A 21,954-nucleotide genomic window follows, 5' to 3' on the forward strand; every position below is an offset into this window, starting at 1 on the left:
CAAATAGCTGCTTTAAACTAGGAGCAGGAATGAAAACGTTACTTTTTACTTTGTTTGCATAATGTCTGGAAACTACTGGCGGAATTCAAAAGCTTCACATCTTTGGTGGTCTCTGTTAAAACCCACACTCATAAACCCACACTGAGAATGACTACTTAACATAACATTGTCCCTATATTTAATCCAGCACACTTTAAACGTCTGTGTATCTTTTTAGCTCTGGTGGATATCGTTGTTCATTTTCTCTTCATGACAAAAAAAAATAGCCCAAATTATGCCCAAAGTAAAGTTTTTGTGTTTAGGCGTGTGTGTTTGTGTGTTTACCTGATCCTGGGCACAGTGAAATCAGATGGAAGCTTGGAAATCTTCACCATCTGAGGTCTGTTGGGGAACTTTTCAAAGATCCTGAGTCGTAGAGGGAGCTTCTCTTTGGTGTCAGCATTGGCTTCGCTTTGCTTGAGCTAACAGAGGGAGGATGAGAGGCAGTTTAGGCACAGAACAGAACTGCAGGGCACTCTTAAAGAATGCAGTCGGCCTTGACAGCATGATGAGAATAGAGAAGAGAGGGATTTAAGTTAGAAACCAAGGAGGGGGAAAAGGGGAACGGTTAGACTGAGTTCGGGTTGAATGAAGGTTTTTGATCTGGAGATCTGCAGGTTTTCCTTGCTATTCATAAGCAAAACGTGTGAGGTTATGTGTGGGATTTCCAGAGGTAACGGCTTTGAGGGTGCAGCTTTATATTTCTGCCAGATGATGGCAGCAACACACTTACCTACAACACTCACAACACATACAGTACAGACAACCACGTTTAGGATGAGATCCCACTTACTTTTCAGAAAAGAAGGGAGAAGGCAACAGAAGATAAAAAAAAGAAAGATTACTCTGGAGCGGTTAATGGAGAAAAGAAACAGTAACGACAGAATAATGTGCATGTGTGCGGGCTTAAGCAATGTGGCGCAGACTGGTGAAATCAAAAGATGACAAAGGGAATGAAACCAATTATTTCCATTAATTACATATAGGGGGGGCCGACTGAAATTCTCTTGCAGGTATTCTCTGTATGGGTGCCTGGAGATAATCCTTGATGCATTGCAGATTAGGCCTACAAGGGGAACTGCAGCTTATCATTCTAAGAAGGTAACTGCTGTGAAATATATTGACTGTGAATATTTCTCTGTCAGTCATGGCGTTGTGTGACTGTCTGTCTGCTGATAAAAACGTCCCTGCGTTCTGTTCCGCGTATAGGTATTTCTGTCTGCGGCTGTCTGACTGTGAGCGACCACATGACTGGAACAGCCTCTCGGATCTGAGGGATAACAGCCAGAGAACGGAGAAACCTGACAAAGGAAGGGATGGAAATCTGCCTATCCACTTCCTCTTTTTTTTTTTCTAGCAGACTAAAATGTTGGAGCTTCTTCTTTACCCTGAGTGGGTGTGTGGCATACTGTGAAGATGGAATTATGCACCAGCGTTCTCTTGCCTAGGCTTTCTGTCTATACTCTGACTCCCAAGATAGACACAGGGCGGAAAGAGAGACAGAGACTAAAAAAAGGTAAAAGAGACAAGTCAACAGATGGAAGCCAGCAAAAATAACGACACAAAACTTAATTGATGATTGAAAAAAAAAAAAGACAAATGGATTTCAAGATGTAAAACAAGTCATTATTTAAAAGAACTGTGCGCTGTGTTTGCTGCAAGAGTACAGAATAGGAAAAAACATGTTTTGAGCACAATCGTGAGCTTATTTCAGTGCTGCAGTTCTTTTACTGAAAAAACGCTGCAGTCATCTTAAATATTATCTGTATCACACACACACTGTACACACACACACAGCATTAATATGGACCTCCTGGCTCCCAAGGGTACTAATCAATTGGGCCAACTCAGTGAGATGTGCACCTTCAACAAGCCCCTATACCCTTATCTGCTACAACAATGCAACAAAGCAAACATTTCCCTCTATCCTTTACAGAACTTGTTCTTCTCTATCAAACTCAGGGTCTCAGTGTTTCTTTCTATAAGATCATCCTTACAAGTTCTGTCTTCTCACTTACAAATCCCTTAAAGCCCTGGTTCCTTAGTACCTGTGTGACCTGCTCCACCCATACACAAAGTCTCAAATGCTAAGATCCCCAGCCATGGGACAGAGCCTTCAGTGTGGCAGCTCCCACCCTCTGGAACTTTCTCCCAAATGAGCTCTGCAATGCCCCGTCAATGGAGTCCTTCAAGAAACTCATCAAAACTCATCTCTACAACTAAGCCTTCAACCCCTAGCCTTTTGTTTTTTGTATATTTATATATTTGTTTGATTATTTATACTCTTTTATAAATCATCCTTGGGTTTGGGTACAGATTCCATTTATTCCTCTAATTTTTTCATCCTCTTCTAAGAAAAACAAAAACAAAAAAACCCCCCGCCACTGTCGTGTGAGCTAGACACACTTATTCATACTCACATGCATCGAATTTACATTTAAATTTATCAGTGGAACGTCGATCAGAGTCCACTGTGCCAAAAATTGCTGTTTGGGGTGGCGAGTATAGTGCAATGCATAGTTTCCTCGACTTCTAACACTGTGCAAAGCTGCTCTGTGAAAGGTTCGCCTGTATGCGTAGTTACACTCATAAGCTGCCATAGATCACCAACTAATGCTAACGCAGCAGGTCTTCTGTCTGTAAAATCAATACAGTAAACAAGAATGAGGAAGAAGAGATTGCTTTCACACAAAATCTATTCTCTGCTGATTTACTGATTCGCACTGCCTCTTTATCAGGTTTTCACCTTACTGTAATAATGTATCAATACTGTTGCTATCAAGACAAAGATTAAGAAAAACCAAAAGAACCCTGGCCAAACTGGTACAATCAAGTATTAGGACTTGTACTTTATGTACTTAGTTAATACCTACTTGAAGTCGAAACTTGCAGCAGGAGCAAACAAGCAACCAATTTTTAATTATCAACAGTTTAAATGCACCTATGCATGTGACGGTTTTTCAGACCTCTACATTAGCATTGTGATTTTTCCCGCTAAATAAATTGCTCAACACGTTTTAAAGGACAAATTGAACAAAAATGCCAGATGTAGAAAAATGATAAAAATTGAACCTCATATATGGAAATTAAAATTTCTTTTCTTTTTTCATTTGTCAGAAGGTTCAATAAACTGTCCAGTTTTTAAAACAAATGAAATTTCTGGCAAATATTTCATGTTTAAGGCTTTACAAGCTTTAAGGCACCAGAATAAATAGTTTTGTTTTAAACACTGATCAAATGACTACTGTGACTGCAATAATCAAACGTATGACTGCACTGAGATTTATCCCCAGCTCTGCATTGTTGTCCAGTTTGCAGTCAGCTCTTTGTTTTGTTTTACTTTAACATCTCACAACTTTTGCACTTGGTTAAGTCTCACGCTCTGATCGACCAAGGAATCTCTAAAAATCCACCTCAAAGCAATAACACATGACATTAGTTAACTGCACCGTGCACAGTGAACGTGTTGGAGCGACAGTGAAAGGGATAAATATTTGCCTGAAGCATTATAACAGCTTGCATTCGCTGCCCTATGTGCTTTGTTATATACACCTTAAGGAATAAGCACTAAAAGCACGTGTGTGCATGTGACAAATGTGGAATATTTATATTCCACTTGTATGTCTATGTGCACATACGCAAGTGGGAAAAAAAGGAATTTCTTTTTGTGTCATAGTTAACGGCTGATAAATCAAAACTACTGCTTTCCCTGCCACTGATGAGATTTAATGCATGGCGCAGTTACAATGGAGCCAAGACTAATGTGCTTTGCCTTGAGACCCATTCAGGTGACCTGCCACTGCTTCCCCCTTCATTCAAGCCAATTTCAGGCTCCGCTGAGCTAGGGAACTTTCCATCTGGGATTTCCACAGCTCTCTTGACCATGGCTGAGAGGGGTGAAAAAAACTAATACTGACCATTAGCATTAAGCATTAAACCCAATTCAGTCATAGCTATAGTTCAGGGAGAGCATGGAGGGGGGTGTTTGTAGAAGCAGTCAGGATTGAAATAGCCAGAGCCAGAGAGTACTGAAGAGTGAGAGAGTTCAGAGGGAAAAATCAACTGCATTTCTTTCTTTGCTGGTAGAAAGAAGCAAAGCCCTGTATAAGAATAAAGTTCACCTTGTTATCCAATAGTAATACTTTTATCCATCTACAGGTGAACACCCCAACTTTTCATGATAGCTTCATTTTACAGCTGCAAGAACAGCTCCATTCAGATAAAAATCCCATTTAGCAGAAGGACAAATGGATCTGCGAATTAGAAGAATGACTCAAGCAGGTTAGTTTCTACAGTATTAATATTCGCAGTGGACAATCCTTCTGAACTCTCAGTCCTGTAAAGTGAATCTAGCTCACGCAAACACCGATAATATTTGCGAGCGGCCGAACAATGAGGAACTCATGAACAGCCGCCTACCAAACTGCGGCCCACACACATCCGTCAAATGCCTGTGGGAGTGCATAAAATCATCTGCATTTTACCATTCAGCCTGCCTTTCACCAGCACCACCAGACAACAGCTGTGTATGCGTGAGGATGTGTGCGTGTGTGACCCCAGACGGCACATTTTCGTAATAATAACACAGCTTTACTTGCTGCGCGATCCATCATTCGGCACATCTGCAGTGTGCGTCGCTCTCTTTTTATGAATTTGTGCCAGCTCAACAATTTCAGCCATGATATATGCCAATATTAAAATGCTGTACTGTTGAAAAATTCAAAAACACGCACGGTCATTGTAATTGGAAACAACCTATTTGCATTCCACATTCCTCAAAGTCTTCCCCAGGCCTGTGAGCCTAAAGCTGCAATACCCAGTGGAAGGAGATCAGAGAGCGAGTAAGCAGGGTCACCCTCTTTCTTCACATTAGTTGGGTAATGAGGCATACTGTGGAGTTGCTGTAAAGGCACACAGCCCATAAACCTCTAATAGCTACCCCTGATACTCAAAACAACTGCATATGCCATTGTCTCAAAGTCCAGAACTGTATCACGTTCAGCTATGTTGCTTTGGGCTCTGAGGGGTGTAATATGAAAAAAGATTAATGTGTTAAGGAGGTATGTTGAACCTAATTTTTGTTTTGTATACCCATGCTTGCCTTTCTTGGTCTCACATAGCCTCTTGTTTTTTCCCCCTATTATAGTCTTTCCTTTTTAGATCCAAAAGTATGAAAATACTGTCAGATATTCTGTATGCCTACATGTTGGAAATTCTTGCCATGAATGTGTGACGACAGCCCAAAGCAAACATAATAAACATGAAAAAAAAATCACTTAAAATTGCATTTCGATAAAGACTTTTCTTTTATAAAAATGTACGTGTGCCTGTGTTTTATTGTGTGTGCTGATGCTAGTTTTAGAAAATGACAGAGGCACAAGGCCTGGAGTGTTTTTAATAGAAAACTGAAAGTGACATTGAAAAGATAAGAAAACATTGTTTTGGGATTCTCTAAGGGGGTATGCTCTTTTCTTCTCCGCTCCCTCTGTTTTCCTCGCCTTTCTCCCCCTCTGCTAAATCCCCAAATAAGTCCTTGGTCCATTAAATCAAGAAGATTGAGGACAGGCTTTTACTTTAATTCATAAATAATGAAATCTCTAGTGGGAGGCAATAAAAAAAAACTTTTCAACGCATCTGGTTAAACGAAATTCTTCTGAACAAAAGATTTTTAATGTTAAACATCTAATCAAATATGGAGGTTCCAGCTATAAGCTATACAGATATAAGAGAAGACAGAACTGACATGTCCAAACAAGCTACATCATATTTACGCAAATGTAGAGTAGCCTTTGTTTTTTCTCAGAATTTATATAAAGACATGTTAAAGTAATTAAAGGATCACTATTGCAACAATGATACAGCATGCTCCTGTCACCGTTGTATAATAGTAATTAATCATTCTCTACCTCATTCATACCCAACTGTTATGTCACAACATCAGATTTTCAAGACACAGTTATTAATGTGGGAAAAGCGACAATATTATTACAATATCAATAGAAAATTTTAAAGAAAATAATACTGCTGGTCAAGTTCCCATATAAATTTATCTTTTATTGCAAATGAGTTAATGCTTACATAGCATACATACATGTCTTGTGACAGGTAAAGGCACTGGAAAAATAAGCTTATTATTTTGTTCTATATAGTGCAAATGTTGCTCTTTAAGGAATTCTGATCAACATCTGCACTATATGGGATATACCTCGTGCAAAAAATAAGCTTACTAACACTGATGGACAAAAAGACAATCACAATGCCTTCACCTGTCCTCTGCCCTTTCCACATAAAACTATAAAATAATTTAAAAGCCAGAGAGAAAGTGTCAAAGAACAGAAGGAAAAGACCGCATAGGATTCAAATGTCAGTTTGTTTGTATTTGTTAACAGACTGCAAATGACGGTAAGGCAGCATAGCTTTTAGCTTTTCTTACTTTCTTCTTGTCCCCTTCAAGTATTTTGCAAATGTGTTCCTTATGACTCATCTACCTGGCCTGAGGACCTGTTTGGTTGCTAGAATATTCAGCTTCACCCAAACACGCAGATATGCAAAAATCAGTGTGTGTGCACAATAAGAAACAGATTTTTCACTACTGACAATTCATACCTTGCACAAACAAAAAATGCATTATAATCATCATCATTGCCTTTAGGGGTAAACACCTTTCTCTATCTTCGGGCACTCTATAAACATCCCCCCTCCCTTTCGTGCTCCTAGCCTCTGGTCCTGCACTGTTCTGCGAGTAGGAACAATTTGTTGGAGGAAGACAGGCCATCAGTCTCTCTCACCACATAGCCCACCAAACTATGGCAGCATAGATGAAGGTAGCACAATAGCAGGCTGCAACAACATGCAACAAATCAACTTTTATTTCAAAGCACATCAACCCATTCTAGGTCTTTCCTCCTTTTGAAAAGGTTTCGCTCACAATTTAGATATGCATACCGCCTGTGGTTTTATGAGCACTGTTAACAAAAGTAAGTAATAAAGAACGAGATGTATTACTAGACCTTAATCAATTATTATGATGTGAGTGAGTTTGTGCGTGTGTGTGTGGCAGGGATCTCCTTCCTCCTTTCATTTCTGTCTAGTCATCTCCTGTCCCGGTCTTCCTTTCATTATGCATTTCCATCTAATTTCATCTCAAGCAATAAATACACAACCCTAATCAACATTGATGAGTGGAGGATGAACATCTGTGTATATGTGTGTTCAAGAACCATTAAGACTTTCCTGTTACTTTTGTACTCATAATGCTTGAGTATGGAGGAATAAGCCAGTTTGTTAATCAGCTGCAGTCCTGCTTACTGTCACGTCTGTGATTATTCATGATCCCTCTTTATATGTGCATACAGTACATGCATAGTTGAATGTGCCTGTGTGCATACAAGCATAACTGTACTCCTGCTTCCAGGCTCTCTGATTACAATGCACTGATTCAGGACTGTTAAACCTGCCAAATCCTCATGCATCATTAAACCAATCAGATATCACAGCGTAGAAAGTTTGATCCCCTTGATCACAGTGCCTTTATAGTCCTGCTCACTTTTCCCTTACACTCACTAAAGAATAAAGAAAAAAAAAAAGGGGGGGGGGGTCATCTTGGATCTTCAGAGAATATGTGTTTACGATGCTATATTTTTTTCCTTTTTTTGATTCACATGCCCACTGTGAAACAAGTGTGTGTCCTCTTGGCTGTGTATTAAATCTATGTCTCAAAGGTAAATCTCGATATTCATCTGTTGATGGCTATATGACCCAGAACTGTTCTAAAGAGGATACTGCTGACCTCAAATGCCTGACAGGAAAATTTATTTCCAAGTTGGACCAGTCAAACATTAAGCTAAATAACGTTATAAATACCTGCAGGAAATGGTTCAAGACAAGAACGTAACCTGCCAGTGTTCCCCAGAGCAAATGATCAGGAGAACTGTGAACTACTGTGCATGGATATTAATAAGACATCTTATTTAACTGATTTGAATCCATCAACCCATCTGTTTTCTTAACCACAGGAGGGCTGAAGCCCGTCCCAGCTGTCACAGGACGCCAGCACATGACAGGGCTAACAAAGAGACAGACAACCATGTTTACTCACACCAATTCAAAATACCCAACAATTATGTCTTTGGACTAGGAGAAAGCTACAGTTCCCAGTGGAAAGGAGATTATGCAAACTCCTAGTTGACCTCAACTGAACCTGGAAACTTCTTGCTGTGAGGTAACAGCGCTAACCACTACACACCAGTGGACTAAATCAAACGAAATAAATTAGACCAGTATATGTTCATTAGGAGTCATTTATCATGTTAATGTCAGAGAGGAGTCTCTAACAAGAGTATGATGGATTTCACGTAGAAAACATTCTGCAAACTGGTCTGCTGACTTAGCATCTGAGGACAACAGTCATTTTTTCAGGGCTTCTGCTGTATCCCTTGGATTCTGAGCTGAGACGTCCAGTTCCATCCGCTGATTTTTCACAAGTGCAGATAAATAAAAAGCTAACATACTTGCCACTAGACAAAAACGGATGATTTTCAGATTTGAACTTCACTCTTATCTTCATGCAAACAAAGCCGGTTCAAACGTGTCTAGTCAATAGAGCTAAGATTACAGCAGACTACAAACAGAAAGATTTTGACACCAAAAGCTTGAGCTGTGTGGACATCAGGTTTAAAGAGACTACATAGTACATAACACTGGCAGTGGCATAACATACATGGGGGGGAAATCTGCATAACTGAACTGTGACTCTTCCAAAGGCTTGACACCAAATCAGAGATACACATACATAAAGATACTGCTAGCCCACTAGCCCATCTTTCTGCCTGCAACCACACTAGTCCTGTATCCTTGACATTTTTCATGGGTGGAAGCTAAACACAATGGAGGTTAAGGGGAGCTGACATGTTTGACAGGTTTTACAACTGATATTTCTGAAACACAAAGAGCGTGACCAGGGCCGTGAAAGACAAACAATGCCACCAACCACCTTCGAAAGCATAATTTCCCCCTCAGTAATTTAAAACTCATTGTTCAATATTACCGTAAAAGCACTGCTCGCATTGAGCTAATAATACCACTAATTACGAGCTGTATGCAGTGTTCCCTGTACTGTGTGTCTTTCTACCTAAAGCAGAGACACAGTATACACACTGATATAAAAATATGAAAATTCATATAATATACAAGGTAACAATCTATGATTTGTATGAAGTCACTCTTTGAATAGTTTATTCTGCTTCAATTTGTTGTTCCATTATTTCCAATTAATTTGAACACAGCATCTGTCACTGTGCTCAACCAACTGTGAAGAAGAAAGGATTAAAAATGTCTCAGGGAGGACAACATGCACACACATGGCTTTTGTGTCACATTCTTACTCTAATATTGATTGATATCAAGTCTGTAATCACAATACTTTTAGTAACAAAACAATTTTAGAGCTGAAAAGAAACAAAAATTTTTTGTTTCTTTTTTTTTTTTAAAGTGCTTGTCATGAATACAACTCACACCTGTGATAAATAGTGAGTCAAATAGTCAGTGAAGTCATTCATCAAGAACCAGGCAAAAAGTACCCATCACATACGCCATAATTGGTTTCTCATCCCTCATGGCCTACATGTGTATTTCTTAGATATGCTGGACGTGTCGTTGGGCCTTTGCCAAATGTTTGCAGAAGCCGTCTCATGAAGGGAGGGTGATTACCATCTATCATTTATTTATAGTCAGCCCTGTATCCATGATTGAAGCACCTGTAGAATAGGCAATTTTACACTCACTGCACCTAATCACTCAGCTGTGGGAAATAACCTGTCCAAGGAAGCTGAGACCTGCCAGCCATCTACTGGTACACAGCGCGCAGTTTATATGAGTGCGTGTGTACACAATGCTATTCAAGTTGATTAAACAATTGTGTGAAGGTTTTGTATGGATACAAAGAGAACGCAAAAATAATCAGCGGCTTAAATCTTTAGTATGTCTCTGTTAAGCTTTTCATGTGGTGAGAACACTAGGAGTGGAGTGGTTTAAGTTAGCCATGATTCGAGTTTTAAACTAGAAGATGATTCGCTTTTTTTCGTGGTGGAAAAAGTCTGAAAAATGAAGCAACAGTTTTGTTCTAAGTGGATATAGTACATGTGTAGAATTCATTTAATTGTTTAGTCAAATTTGTGACATTTCGTTTTTTGTTTCATTTGTTTTCTTGCTCATTTTCCATTTTTTTACTTTTTGGACTACTGCTATTGTAGAGGTTAGTGTCACTATATTTCTCAAATACAGAGTTCTTGTGGAGGATCATTGTAGACGTGTGACCTCACTTCCTGTTCGTCAACTTTGCCACTGCTGATTTTGACTGCATGTGATGGATGCGTTCAAAAACCAAATATCCATATTGTATCTGTTGAATCTGTTGTTAAAGTGTGGCGTGTGAACAATGTTACACAATGGTTTTTTCATGTTAGCCTATATGAGGGTGACCATATTTTGATTTCCAAAAAAGAGGACACTTGGCTCAGTCGTGAAGAACTTTAATAATACTGTTTGCTTAAAGAAAACTTTAACATATGTAAACAATGTCTTCTCTGCGCGGGCTGTTTTGTAATGAATGGTGAAATAAAAAATGTCATATAGGCTTTTACAATTGAACAAGTGCAAAAAAAGAGGACGGTTAGTCACCCTACCTATATACTGGATCCAATAATATAGCAAAAGAGCTTTCAAAAGAAAACCAGTGGCACCTCATTTTTGAAAAACAGTGCTAAACATACTGAAAAAACAAATGGTAAAAGAATCAGTGGACTGCCTCAATCAGTATAACAATTTTTTACTCCTTTGTAAAAGGATGTGATGGCAGCAGAAGAATAAATAAGCAGAAAGAAGATTAACAAGAGAAGGTAGAAACTATAGATGACTCGACAGCTTTGCAAATAAGCCCATATAAAAACAGCATCCCTGAGCTCCAGTACAACACTGCAACACATAAAATCTGAAAATACCCCTCACAAAGCTGTTGGCGATTCACTGATATACAATACAGTACATTGCCATAGTAAATACGAGACCGCCAAGGCAAATCACAGTAGCTTAGCGAAGCACTGTCATGACACCAGCTTTATTCACATTAGTCTGCAAAGCCCATGGATGGTTTAGCTAGTTTTTAACTTGAATTTCAAAGATTTTAATAGTTGCCAGCAAGGCTTGTGTTCTTAATGAGGCAATATTAATATCTAAACATTTGAAGACTGGCTAGTACATCCTATATTAAAAAATAAATAAATAAAATCACACACTAAACTTGGCTTATGAGATGGAATGAGGTAAGTATTCATTTGAACAGTCAGCATTTCCATTTAACTGGTGAGCCTCTGTATCTGATATAAACTTCTTACCTGTTTGAGCTTCTTCAAGTCTTCATCCAACTCCAGATTGTCCAAAATAACAGCCACAAAAAGACTGAGCAGAATCTAAAATGCAATGAGACAAAGTGCCATTGAACATTTCATGTGTCATTAATATCATTAAAGTAATAATAAGATGTTTTCAAGTATGGAGTCCGCTCAGTAATTGTATTTGTTGCTCGTTTTCTCACGGGAGACATCCTATCTGTCTAGAGTGAGCTGTGAGTCATCTAGAGAGCGTCTGTGCTGTCTGATGGCTCCCCGTATCAGAAGGCCAAACACTGAAATGTCAGCACTTCTTACGCCTGCAAGTCTGATTAACTGTGATTAGATGTGCCAGTTGAGAGAACAATGAAGGGGCATGGCACTAATTGAAAATATAAAGAAAGAAATTCATGTATCCTTTGGCCACTTTAAACTTCTAACTAGTTTTTAACAGAGCAAAAACACAGAATACAGAGTTTTAATATAGATTTCTATTGTCAGCCTATTTAATTAACTTTACATTTCATGCAGCATCATTTCTTCCTCACCAGGGTGGCAAACAGATGGTAGAGGATGAAGTAAATGGCTACAACTGGAGCCCACATATGACCTACAGCCACCAGGGTCTGGTCCATGACATCTATCCAGCCCTCCTGTGTTAGAATCTGGAACATGGACATGAATGCCTGAAGGGAGGAAAGCACAGGGTAAAAGCAAGTGAGCGAGACTGAAGGCCAGAGAAGCCAACTAAAGTGAAAGCAGCCCAGAGCGGGAAAGAAAGACAAAAGCAAAAAGGAAGGAAATCAAACTGAGGAAGACATTTGACAGAAAGATTCACTTTCACTGGTGAGCAAATCACACAGCTAACGCACATATCTCCTTCTGACCATCTTTCACAACCGTGTGACTAAGGTTTCCAAACATAAGCAATGCAGAAAAAAAGCGAGGAGACAGCTTTTTCCTTTTTTCCCCTCTCCTCTGGTCTCCTGCCCTCTCATGCACTTGATAGAGGTCAGATGAAGGTGTAGGGAACAGCCAGCTGCGACACGACAGCCCCTGGAGTCAAATGGCTCGCCTGCACTTTCTTCTTAGCCTTTCTCCTTCAGACGGCACCCACCCAGCCGGCCCCACACCCCCGCCCACCCCAACCGCCTCTGCCCCTCCCACCTGCTACAATGTCCCAGTCACTGCACATAAAGACAAAACCCAACAACAGGTCTGCCCATAGGGAAGACAGCCAAACATGATTAAGTATGACGTGACTGGGTGCATCTATGTGAGTGTGTGAAACAGAAGAGGGAAAGTAAGAGAGGGAAGGGGAAACACAGCAAACAAGTGGCATCTGCTCATGAGCAGCCCTTCATATCCCGCTGTGCCTAGGATCAGAGAAACGTTGGAAAGGAGAGAAGGAAAAAAATAGGGGATGGAAAGACGTCGCTAATGAGAGAGAGAGAAGCTTGTGAGCACTTAAAAATCAAAGGAGATGCCACATCTGTCGACCTGTCATGCTACCCATTATCAGCATCTGCAGGGCCTCCCCACTGGATGCATGAGATTTCCTTATTGGAGCTGCTCATAAAAAAATAAATAAATAAATTCCATTTGGTGTAGTTTATGTACCCGAATAGTTCAATTTAAATTGCACTGCATGTTTGCCTGAGAAGAAACTATTCCTTTCCACCCCACAGGTCCCCTCTTCTGGGTACAAGATGTATGTTATTAAAACACAACCTTGGGCAATTTTGAAAAGGTTGCTGAGTGTGGCACACACAATAGAGAGGCTGCCTGGCAGTGTAATGGAAATGCAAGCAGCACTGCTTTTTCTTAATTTCTTAAGAACTTAAGAACAGCATGCTGAGACAAAGCTGACAAAAGAAAAACTGAATTTTAACTCTTGATGGCGGCCTACCAAACAGTCTCTTCAAATAAATCATGGTTACTGAAGATGTCTAAGGAATTAAGAATGACCACAAACCCACAGACAAGACAATCTTGGCTCTATAAATATACATAAGCTTCAAGGTTGCTTACCCTGGGGAAGGTGGTGAAACGGTCCAGCTCCTCCACAAAGCAGAACATTTGCAAGCTGATAGCAGACATTACGATGAGAAGGCTGGCTGTGAACACCACCAGGCTGCCTAATTTTTTACCTGGCCCGAATATCTTATAGACAAAGTCTTCCAGAGCTGGGGAAATCTTAATCAAGCGCACCACACGTAACACCTAAGGGAAAGAAAAAGACATATCACTACCATCAGGTTGCTTTCTGTGCCCCCCTTTTCATAAAGTTTATAATTTAGGTTTCAGGAAGAATTTAAAATACATATCATGGTTATAAAAAGCAAACATAGCAGCACATTGATTACATATTGATTTTAAAAGTGAGCGCATTAAACTTGATCCAGTGGTAACAGTGAGGTGATACTGTGGTCTGTCAGTGGGATTAGTCCCTAAATTGCTTGTGGTGACAACAATCCCAAAAGGTAATGCATCTTTGTCAGGCTTGGATCGGAGAGTAGCTATTGATCGAGCTCCTCTCTGCAAAGCCTTCGACCACAGGCTTTTCTTTAGAACCCCATACTAGGCCAAATAAACGGCTCTCTCCTATATCCTAGATATACAACAAAATAAAAAAGACAAACATAGGATACAGTTCTAAAAGGAAGCCTCAAGTAAAAAATAAAAAATAAAAATAAAGACAGTAATAACACTCATAGCAGAAGTGATACAAAGTATGTTCCGCTCTACACATACTATGATAGCAACTGTCTATTTTAAAATAAATTAATAATTTGAGGCAAAGGAGAAAGCAAACAAGGGTAAATCCACAGAGGATACAAGGCAATTACCAGCAAAATTAGTCCCCCCCCCCTGCTTCTTCAAACAACAAAGCTGCTGTTGTCTTGTTTTTATTCTCAGAATTAATATTAGGTACATTGACGTATTGCCATTATGGCAATTCAAAAGACTGAAACGAATCTCCATTCCTTAAAACCAGACGTGACATTAGCAAAAAAGCAGCTTGGTTTGGCGACAAGATGATGCTGACTTAATCAAAACCTTGTTCTTGTATGCCAAATAATATAGTGTATCTGACACTGATAATTAACAATAAATGACACCCACAGAAACGTTTTCCAGCTGGGTTGGTGCTTGAGCTTCTGAATCCGGCTTCATGCAAGCCAATGCAATTCTTAGCACGAAACTAAACTGTGTGATGTGCCATACTGTCACTGTCAAAGATATCAAAGATACCCAAGCAAGCATTTAAAGCCATATTAATAATAATAAATACCAATGATTGGAATTTGAGCAGTGGACCCATTTATATGGGCTGTTTTGGCTGTTTGGTGTGTGTGTGTGTGTGTGTGTGTCAAAGTTGTACAGTAAGCAGGAACCTAAAGAATGAAGCTTTTCAAATGCCCCGTTAGACAGAACTAAATAAAAAAGAGACAATACACAAACTTCTTTGGCTAGTTTCTTCTAGTTTCTGTCCAAGACAGAAACCTGATTTGAGCACAGAAAATTTAAATTAATTACTCATGAAAAAATGTCATCTTCTTAAAGTGCAACTTGCTTGGAAAAAGATGAAAAGTAAGAGTGATCAATGAGCGGGGCCGAAGTAATGCACTTAAATTACAGATTCTCTAAAAGAAAAATTACTTATTAGTTAAAAGGATGAAGTAATTGCATTAGAAAAAAATGGACAACATTGTATACAACCACCGACGGCATTTTTTCCATACACATAAATTCAATCACACTTAACAGAATTAAAATAAATACAATGTTCATTTTGGAATAACTGATATAGCAGTGTAACAAATATCAAGTGAACTGTAGCTTTCAACTGTTCAGCCACAGCTAATCTCTATATTTCCAGGTCTCGAATTGAAAGCCTTGCACATGTGGGAATGGCAGCTATTGTGAGCGGGCAGATTGTTTGGTCAGGGCTCATTAAAAACCCATCGAGAAGCCTCTTCCCGTTAGATCATCCTCAGAGCTTTACATCAGCTCTGTCATACTTACTAGATCAAGGTCAATGGGTTCAAATTTGGTCCGATACAATATTTAAAGGCTTTGTTAGAGCAACAAGGCGCCTTCCCTCATGAGCCATTTGTTTTTCTGGCCTGAACACTGGAATGCAAAAAAGAAAAAAAAATGTGCAAACCATTTTGGAGGATGTCAGATCACACCCACACAAACATTCAAGGACAACACAGAATTTGTAGAGAAAAAAAAAAAGCATGGAGCACTACAACTAGCACCTCTACAAAAGTGAGGCCAAAGGCATAATACACTGTTGCTTCCACCAACAGAATAACATCCCAGCTGTTTGGCTCATATGCAAAAGTCACATAACTGATCCCTACAAAATAGCAATAAATAACCAGAATGTAACTTTTCACTGAAAATATCACTGAAAACATCAGATATCTACCCAAGACTGAGAAAAACTTAATATTAAACTAATTTTATCCATCCATTCATCCATCAAACCGCTCCCACTTATTCAATTCAGGGTCGCAGGGGGTCAGGAGCCTATCCCAGCTGCCTTAGGGCGAGAGGCAGGGTACAACCTGGACAGGTCGCCAGTCTGTCGCAGGGCTAACACAAAGAGACAGCCAACCATTCACACTCACTTTCACACCTATGGGCAATTCAGAATCACCAATTAACCTTATCCTACTAACTGAATGTCTTTGGACTGTGGGAGGAAGCCCAAGTACCCGGAGAGAACCCACACAAGCACGGATAGAAAATGCCAACTCCACACAGAAAGGCAACAGCCAAGTGGTGGATTCGAACCCAACAAGGTCCTGGGGTAAAGACATTTTAGTCATCAGAAAATACACAGTTAGGTCCCTAAATATGTTTAGGCATCTTTACATTACCACAATGAATTTTAAATGAAACAACTCAGATGAGTTAAAGTGCAGACTTTCACCTTTTATTGAGTGGACTGAACAAAAAGAAAGAATAAAAATGTGATGAAATAAAGCACTTTTTAATACAATCCCTTCATTTCAGGGGCTCAGAAGTAATTGGCCAAATTAAATAACTGAAAATAAAATGTTCATTTCTAATACTTGGATGAAAACTCTTTGCTGGGAATGACAGCCTGAAGTCTCGAACTCATGGACATCACCAGATGCTCAGTTTCCTCCTTTTTAATGCTCTGCCAGGCCTTTACTGCAGCAGCTTTCAGTTGCTGTTTGCTTTTGGGCCTTTCTGTCCAAAGTTTAGTCTTCAACAAGTGAAATGCATGCTCGCGTCAGTTAATATCAGGTGACTGACTTGGCCATTCAAGAATATTCCACTTCTTTGCTTTAATAAACTCCTAGGTTTCATCCTGGGACGTTTCATTTCTTTTTGTGACGCTGAGTTAACCAGTGCTTTCTTTCTTTATCAGGATGTACCACTCCTAGGATGGGTTTTTTTCTGTTTTTGCAGTTAAAGGATGGCTTGTTTCACCTTTATGGAGAGCTCCTTGACCGCATGTTGTCTGTTCACAGCAAAATCTTCCAAATGCAAGCACCACACCTCAAATCAACTGCAGGCCTTTTGACTGCTTCATTGACAATGACATAACAAAGTAAGTGCCTACACTGCCCATGAAACAGCCTTTGAGTCATCATCCAATTACTTTTGGTCTCTTTAAAATGAGGGTGGCACATGTTAAGGAGCTGAAACTCTTAAACCTTTCACCCAATTTGAATGTGGATACCATTAAATGAAAGCTGAGAGTCTACACATTATGTCCATGTCTATTATGTAACTATAATTTGAATATGTTTCAGTAAACAGGTAAGAAAATCAAACTTGTGTCCAAATATATATGGATCTAATTGTAGATTGTGTGGATGGATTCATGGATTCAGGGGTCCAGTCAGATCACAACTGTGAATGGTAATTTTACCTCTTTGCGTGTTCCCCTCAGATCCTCAGACTGATTAAAGATATACTTTGAATTGGCTTTGGATTAACTTTAAATGTTTCCGTTTTAAGACTTAAGTAAAAGGCAATGTTTTGAAAATCACTTAAAACCTACTTTTATTTGATGACAACAAATCAAATGATGAAATGGACATTTCTTTTTTATTTGACTAAAAAAGCCTGGGACATGGGCCTGTTTGCTACTGTGTTGCATCACATATTCTTTTAGCAGCACTCCAAAAGCAATGGGGTACTGAGGAAAACAATTACTTGCCATTTTGGGATCTTTTGTTTGTATATGTTTTTTTTCTTTACACAGAAGAGTTTTAACATATTGTGGGTGCAGAAACAACATTAACAGTGGTTCCTCAGCCTGTGCAGCGATTACACGTCTGTTTTTAATGCAATGCAGCCCAAGGGCCCGAAGATCCTCGAGACGGCCATTCAGTATTGGCTTTCAGCCCTGGCCCTCGGTGAAGATTTCTTCTCCTGTCTATTGTTGCCTCCACTTCTTTTAAAACATTTTTCCTGGCTTCAATTTAAAATAAGCATGTTCTCAGTTTAAACATCTGATACTGTGTCTTTGTTCTATTTGCAATTACATATAGAGTTGAACTCTTCTGCACAGTTTTGCATTCTGACTTTATTAACATTTTTCACACCAACAACATTTTTTTAAGTAGAGTCCAAAAAATGTTGCAGAACGTAAACCCGACATGTGATGTTTGAGGGCTCCTCCAATCCCCAGAACTGATAAAGACACGCTCCTGATATATTTGGAATCATTATTGTCACAGCAAAACATGAAATAACTTTAAATATATGGAAGAACAGAGACTAGTGATATGGTTTATTTGCATGATCACGGGAAAGCTACAAAATGATTCACAGCATCTGTTATTCATGGGACTGATAAATGTGTATGGAATCATGCTTTTTCAATCAAAATGCATGAAAATGTTTATGCATGTAGTTGTGCAACCATACCTGAAAGTAGGTAAACTGGGAATGGTAGAGGTCAGGGTAGATGTGCAGTGTGGTTCCCACCACCAGCAGAGATTCAAACTTGTGCAAAGAGGAGCTGATGTAGCCAGTGAAGCCTAGACACCAGATCTTCAGAAGAGCTTCTAGGTCAAACAGCACAGTAAATGCAACCTAGGACAGAAGGGAGAAAATCCCTTTTTGCATTTGACATCTTTCAGGAGCGCATATATAATATTCTGTGGATGACCTTCTATTTATGGCTACAAATTACAGGTCCTCAAATTTGATTCAAACTCGTTCTGCATTTAATAAGTACATGTACATATATTTGAAAGATTCTGATTAAAATTTTACAAATGAAATATGATTACAAAATACAATGCACTGTTGTAAAGCTTGCTGGGATACCACAAAAAACAAACAGTTTTTTAATATAAAATGAAATATTGATGATTATATTGTTTAAAATAATACAACCCTGTCACTAAGAAGTTGAGAGGATGTGTCCAACCAAAAACATCCAACAGAAACAGAGAGAGCTCAAAACAAATGTAGGGCAGTGAGATGTTTACCACTGTATTACATCAGTACTTTGACTGTTTGAAAAAAGTATTTGAAAAAAAGGAGGCCATATGCTGTTCACAGTGACCTCACACGTGCAAATTCACTATTCCGTGTGCACTAATGCACTCTCAAATAATTTCTTTTTTTTTTGCTTCTTTTTTATTTTAAATCTGTATCTTCTAGTCGAGCTGACAGCAATAGTAAAACACTGGACTACCATGCAAAGGATCTGAGACATTCTGTAAAACATGCATTTCTCTAAACCGAATGCCTGGTTCCTATATACCCTTAAAATCCTTCACACAGATTAGAACAAATCTGCAGATGGGTGTCTGCATGATAGGAAAGGAAGGAGACAGAAGGCAATATTTTGTGTGGGTTTTCCCTTTTCTTATCACCTCCATCCAGCTGTAAAAGAGAGTGAGGTGTGAAGTGACTGGGATAGTGGGCACATTCCTTATCGTCATTGTTGGTGTGATGTCACCTGCATACAGATGACATCAAACCAACCTGGAGGACACACAGTATCACACTTGTGTAGGGCTGCTCAATTAATCGAATTTTAATCTAGATTACAATCTGGGCTTTCAACGATCATTAAAAATGACTGAGCCGATTATTAGCACCTCCCTCGTGCTTTACTCTCGCGCTGCTCCGTGTGGCAAATCGAGCGCACCTCTCTGCATTTCGAACACGCGTCACAACAATTAAGAGGACCCGAGGGAAGCTCGGGAAGCTAAGCAGAAGTTATTTGGAGAGGAGAGGATAATGGCTGCTGAAGAAAGAATGCCGTTGGTTGAAAAGAGAGGTAAAACGACTTCAGTGGTGTGGAAACATTGTGGGTTCGCGGAGTCAGACGTGGATCAAATATTGTGCAGTATTTTGAAGTTCACTAAACATAGATGTTTACATTTTTCATTTATTTTTTATATTGCAAACATTTGCACTGTTATCAGTATTTGCACACTATTTTATATTATTTTTTGACAATCTTTAAAGCCATTATTCAATACATTGTTATTGTTAAATAAATATCGTCAAATAATCGAGATCTCAATTTCAGTGAAAATAATCGTGATTATCATTTTTGCCATAATCGAGCAGCCCTACACTTGTGTATATTCTAAAACGATGAAAGTAAAAAAACAAAAACAAAAACAAACAAAAACAAGAATTACCGTAAAGCTGTTTAATCTCAAAACAGAATACTCTGCGTTTAATTAAAATTAATAATAAAAATAACTTAACATTGGTCCAATTGTCATAGATTTGCATTCATATATATATATAGATAAATAAATCTCACCTCTGCCAGGTAAAACTCATCATAGTGTCTGCGGTAATTCTCGCCTTTATAATAGTTGCTAGCAGCAACGATGACATCCACAGCAACCATGCTTAAGATGAACATGTGGAACACAGATGACCGCATCATTTGCTGTGTGAAAAGCAGAAAGGTAATTGAAGTAGAATAGCAGGAATGCTTTTGTTTTCTTTTACTCAAATAGACACAGGAGACAATTAGTATTTAGACCATTAGCTGGCAGCGAGTCAGTCTGGAACGCTTCCCTCAATTCAGCATGTTGGACAGTAGTTGACTGTGTCAGTCCAATCTGTTCAGACTTTGACAGATTGATTGATAATTTGGACAATCTCTGTCAGTGGAAACAAAAACACCACAGAAAAAAACCCCGCTTGCCTTGACTGAGAAAACAAAAAATGTATTGCATGGTGTTTGATAAGAGATCTGCAATTGTGACTTGCTCAGCTAGCGTTTGTGTTTATCTGATATTTTAATGAACTAGCACAGACAAAAGATAACACAAAAATATACTTTCAATTTAAACAGCTGGATATAGCTCCAATTGCAGTAAAAAAAAACAGGGTTTGAAAGAACACACACTACAGGAGATATAGTGCTGTGAAAAGTGTGGCCCCCTTCCTGATTTCTTGGGTGTTTTTTGTTTTTACAAATTTGTCACACTTAATGGTTCTGATCATCAAATAAAATTTAATATTACACAAAGATAACCAGCATAAGCACAAAATGCTGTTTTGAAGTAATGATTTCATTTCTCAAGGGGAAAAAAAAGCTATCCAAATCTACGTGGCCTTGTGTGAAATAATAATTGGCACCTAAACCTAATAACTGGTTGTGCCACCCTTGGCTGCAAGAACTGCAATCAAGTATTTTCAATAACTGGCAATGAGTCTTTTACATCACTATGGAGCAAGTCCCTCTCTTCCTAACAGAACTGTATAATTCAGATGCATTGGAAGGTTTTCCAGTAGGGTTGGGCGATTGGACGAATATATCGACTATCGACGATAGGCTGAGCCCATCGGCGATCGTTTTTACAAGGGCGATTTATGTATTTATTTGCCCATGAGCAAGTTTGCTAATAATGATGGAGCTAATAGAAGTAGTGAACAGGAAAAAAAATAGCGCTGTTTTAACAGCACACTCTTTCATCTGCGAGCAAATGCACCCTCCTCAGAGTGCGCCATCACGACTAATGTGATTAATAATTAACCCATCTGGACCGCAGACTGAGTCAAAATCCCTGAAATGTCTCTGTCAACGCATTTCGGGCAGTTTGTCCAGTTCGTCCAAAGTTTGCTCATTCTGCGCTCCAGATGGGTTGAGCGCGTTAAAATTTTAATCGCGTTAATCGTGATGACCGCATAAACACTGACAGCCCTAATTCTGGGGGGAAATTAGTTCGTCTATGTTTGGACTTCTTTTGTGTTGTAAACACGCAAATCAGTCCGTGCATGATTACTTTAATCTGCCCATCAAAAAGTCTGCGCATGCGCGAATATATCGCCCATCGTCGATTATTGGACTGACGATTGACGGTTGGAAAATTTTTACATATCGCCCAACCCTATTTTCCAGGATGAATAGCCTGTTTAAGGTCATGACAAAAGCATCTCAATCTGATTTAAATCTAGAGACTTTAACTAGGCCACTCCAAAACCTTTATTTTGTTTTATTTTTTGGGGGGTTGGAGGTTTAGAGGTGGACTTGCCGTTGCGTTTTGGA

The 21,954-nt window shown here is 39.1% G+C and overlaps 1 protein-coding gene across 6 annotated transcripts in view; it reads right to left on the reverse strand.

Moving 5' to 3' along the window:
* Positions 1-21,954, reverse strand: part of nalcn (sodium leak channel, non-selective) — a 65,183-nt gene that overhangs the window by 16,031 nt on the left and 27,198 nt on the right. For all 6 annotated transcript variants that reach the window (XM_025903666.1, XM_025903664.1, XM_025903665.1 and 3 more), the window contains 6 exons: positions 20,215-20,346; positions 18,348-18,515; positions 13,455-13,646; positions 11,972-12,109; positions 11,430-11,504; positions 325-461 (listed from right to left, as the gene is read on the reverse strand). In XM_025903666.1, the coding sequence (XP_025759451.1) occupies positions 325-461; positions 11,430-11,504; positions 11,972-12,109; positions 13,455-13,646; positions 18,348-18,515; positions 20,215-20,346 (842 nt within the window). The remainder of the gene's footprint in view (positions 1-324; positions 462-11,429; positions 11,505-11,971; positions 12,110-13,454; positions 13,647-18,347; positions 18,516-20,214; positions 20,347-21,954) is intronic.

The sequence above is a fragment of the Oreochromis niloticus genome, linkage group LG16 (genome assembly GCF_001858045.2).
Source record: "Oreochromis niloticus isolate F11D_XX linkage group LG16, O_niloticus_UMD_NMBU, whole genome shotgun sequence".
Taxonomy (NCBI): domain Eukaryota; kingdom Metazoa; phylum Chordata; class Actinopteri; order Cichliformes; family Cichlidae; genus Oreochromis; species Oreochromis niloticus.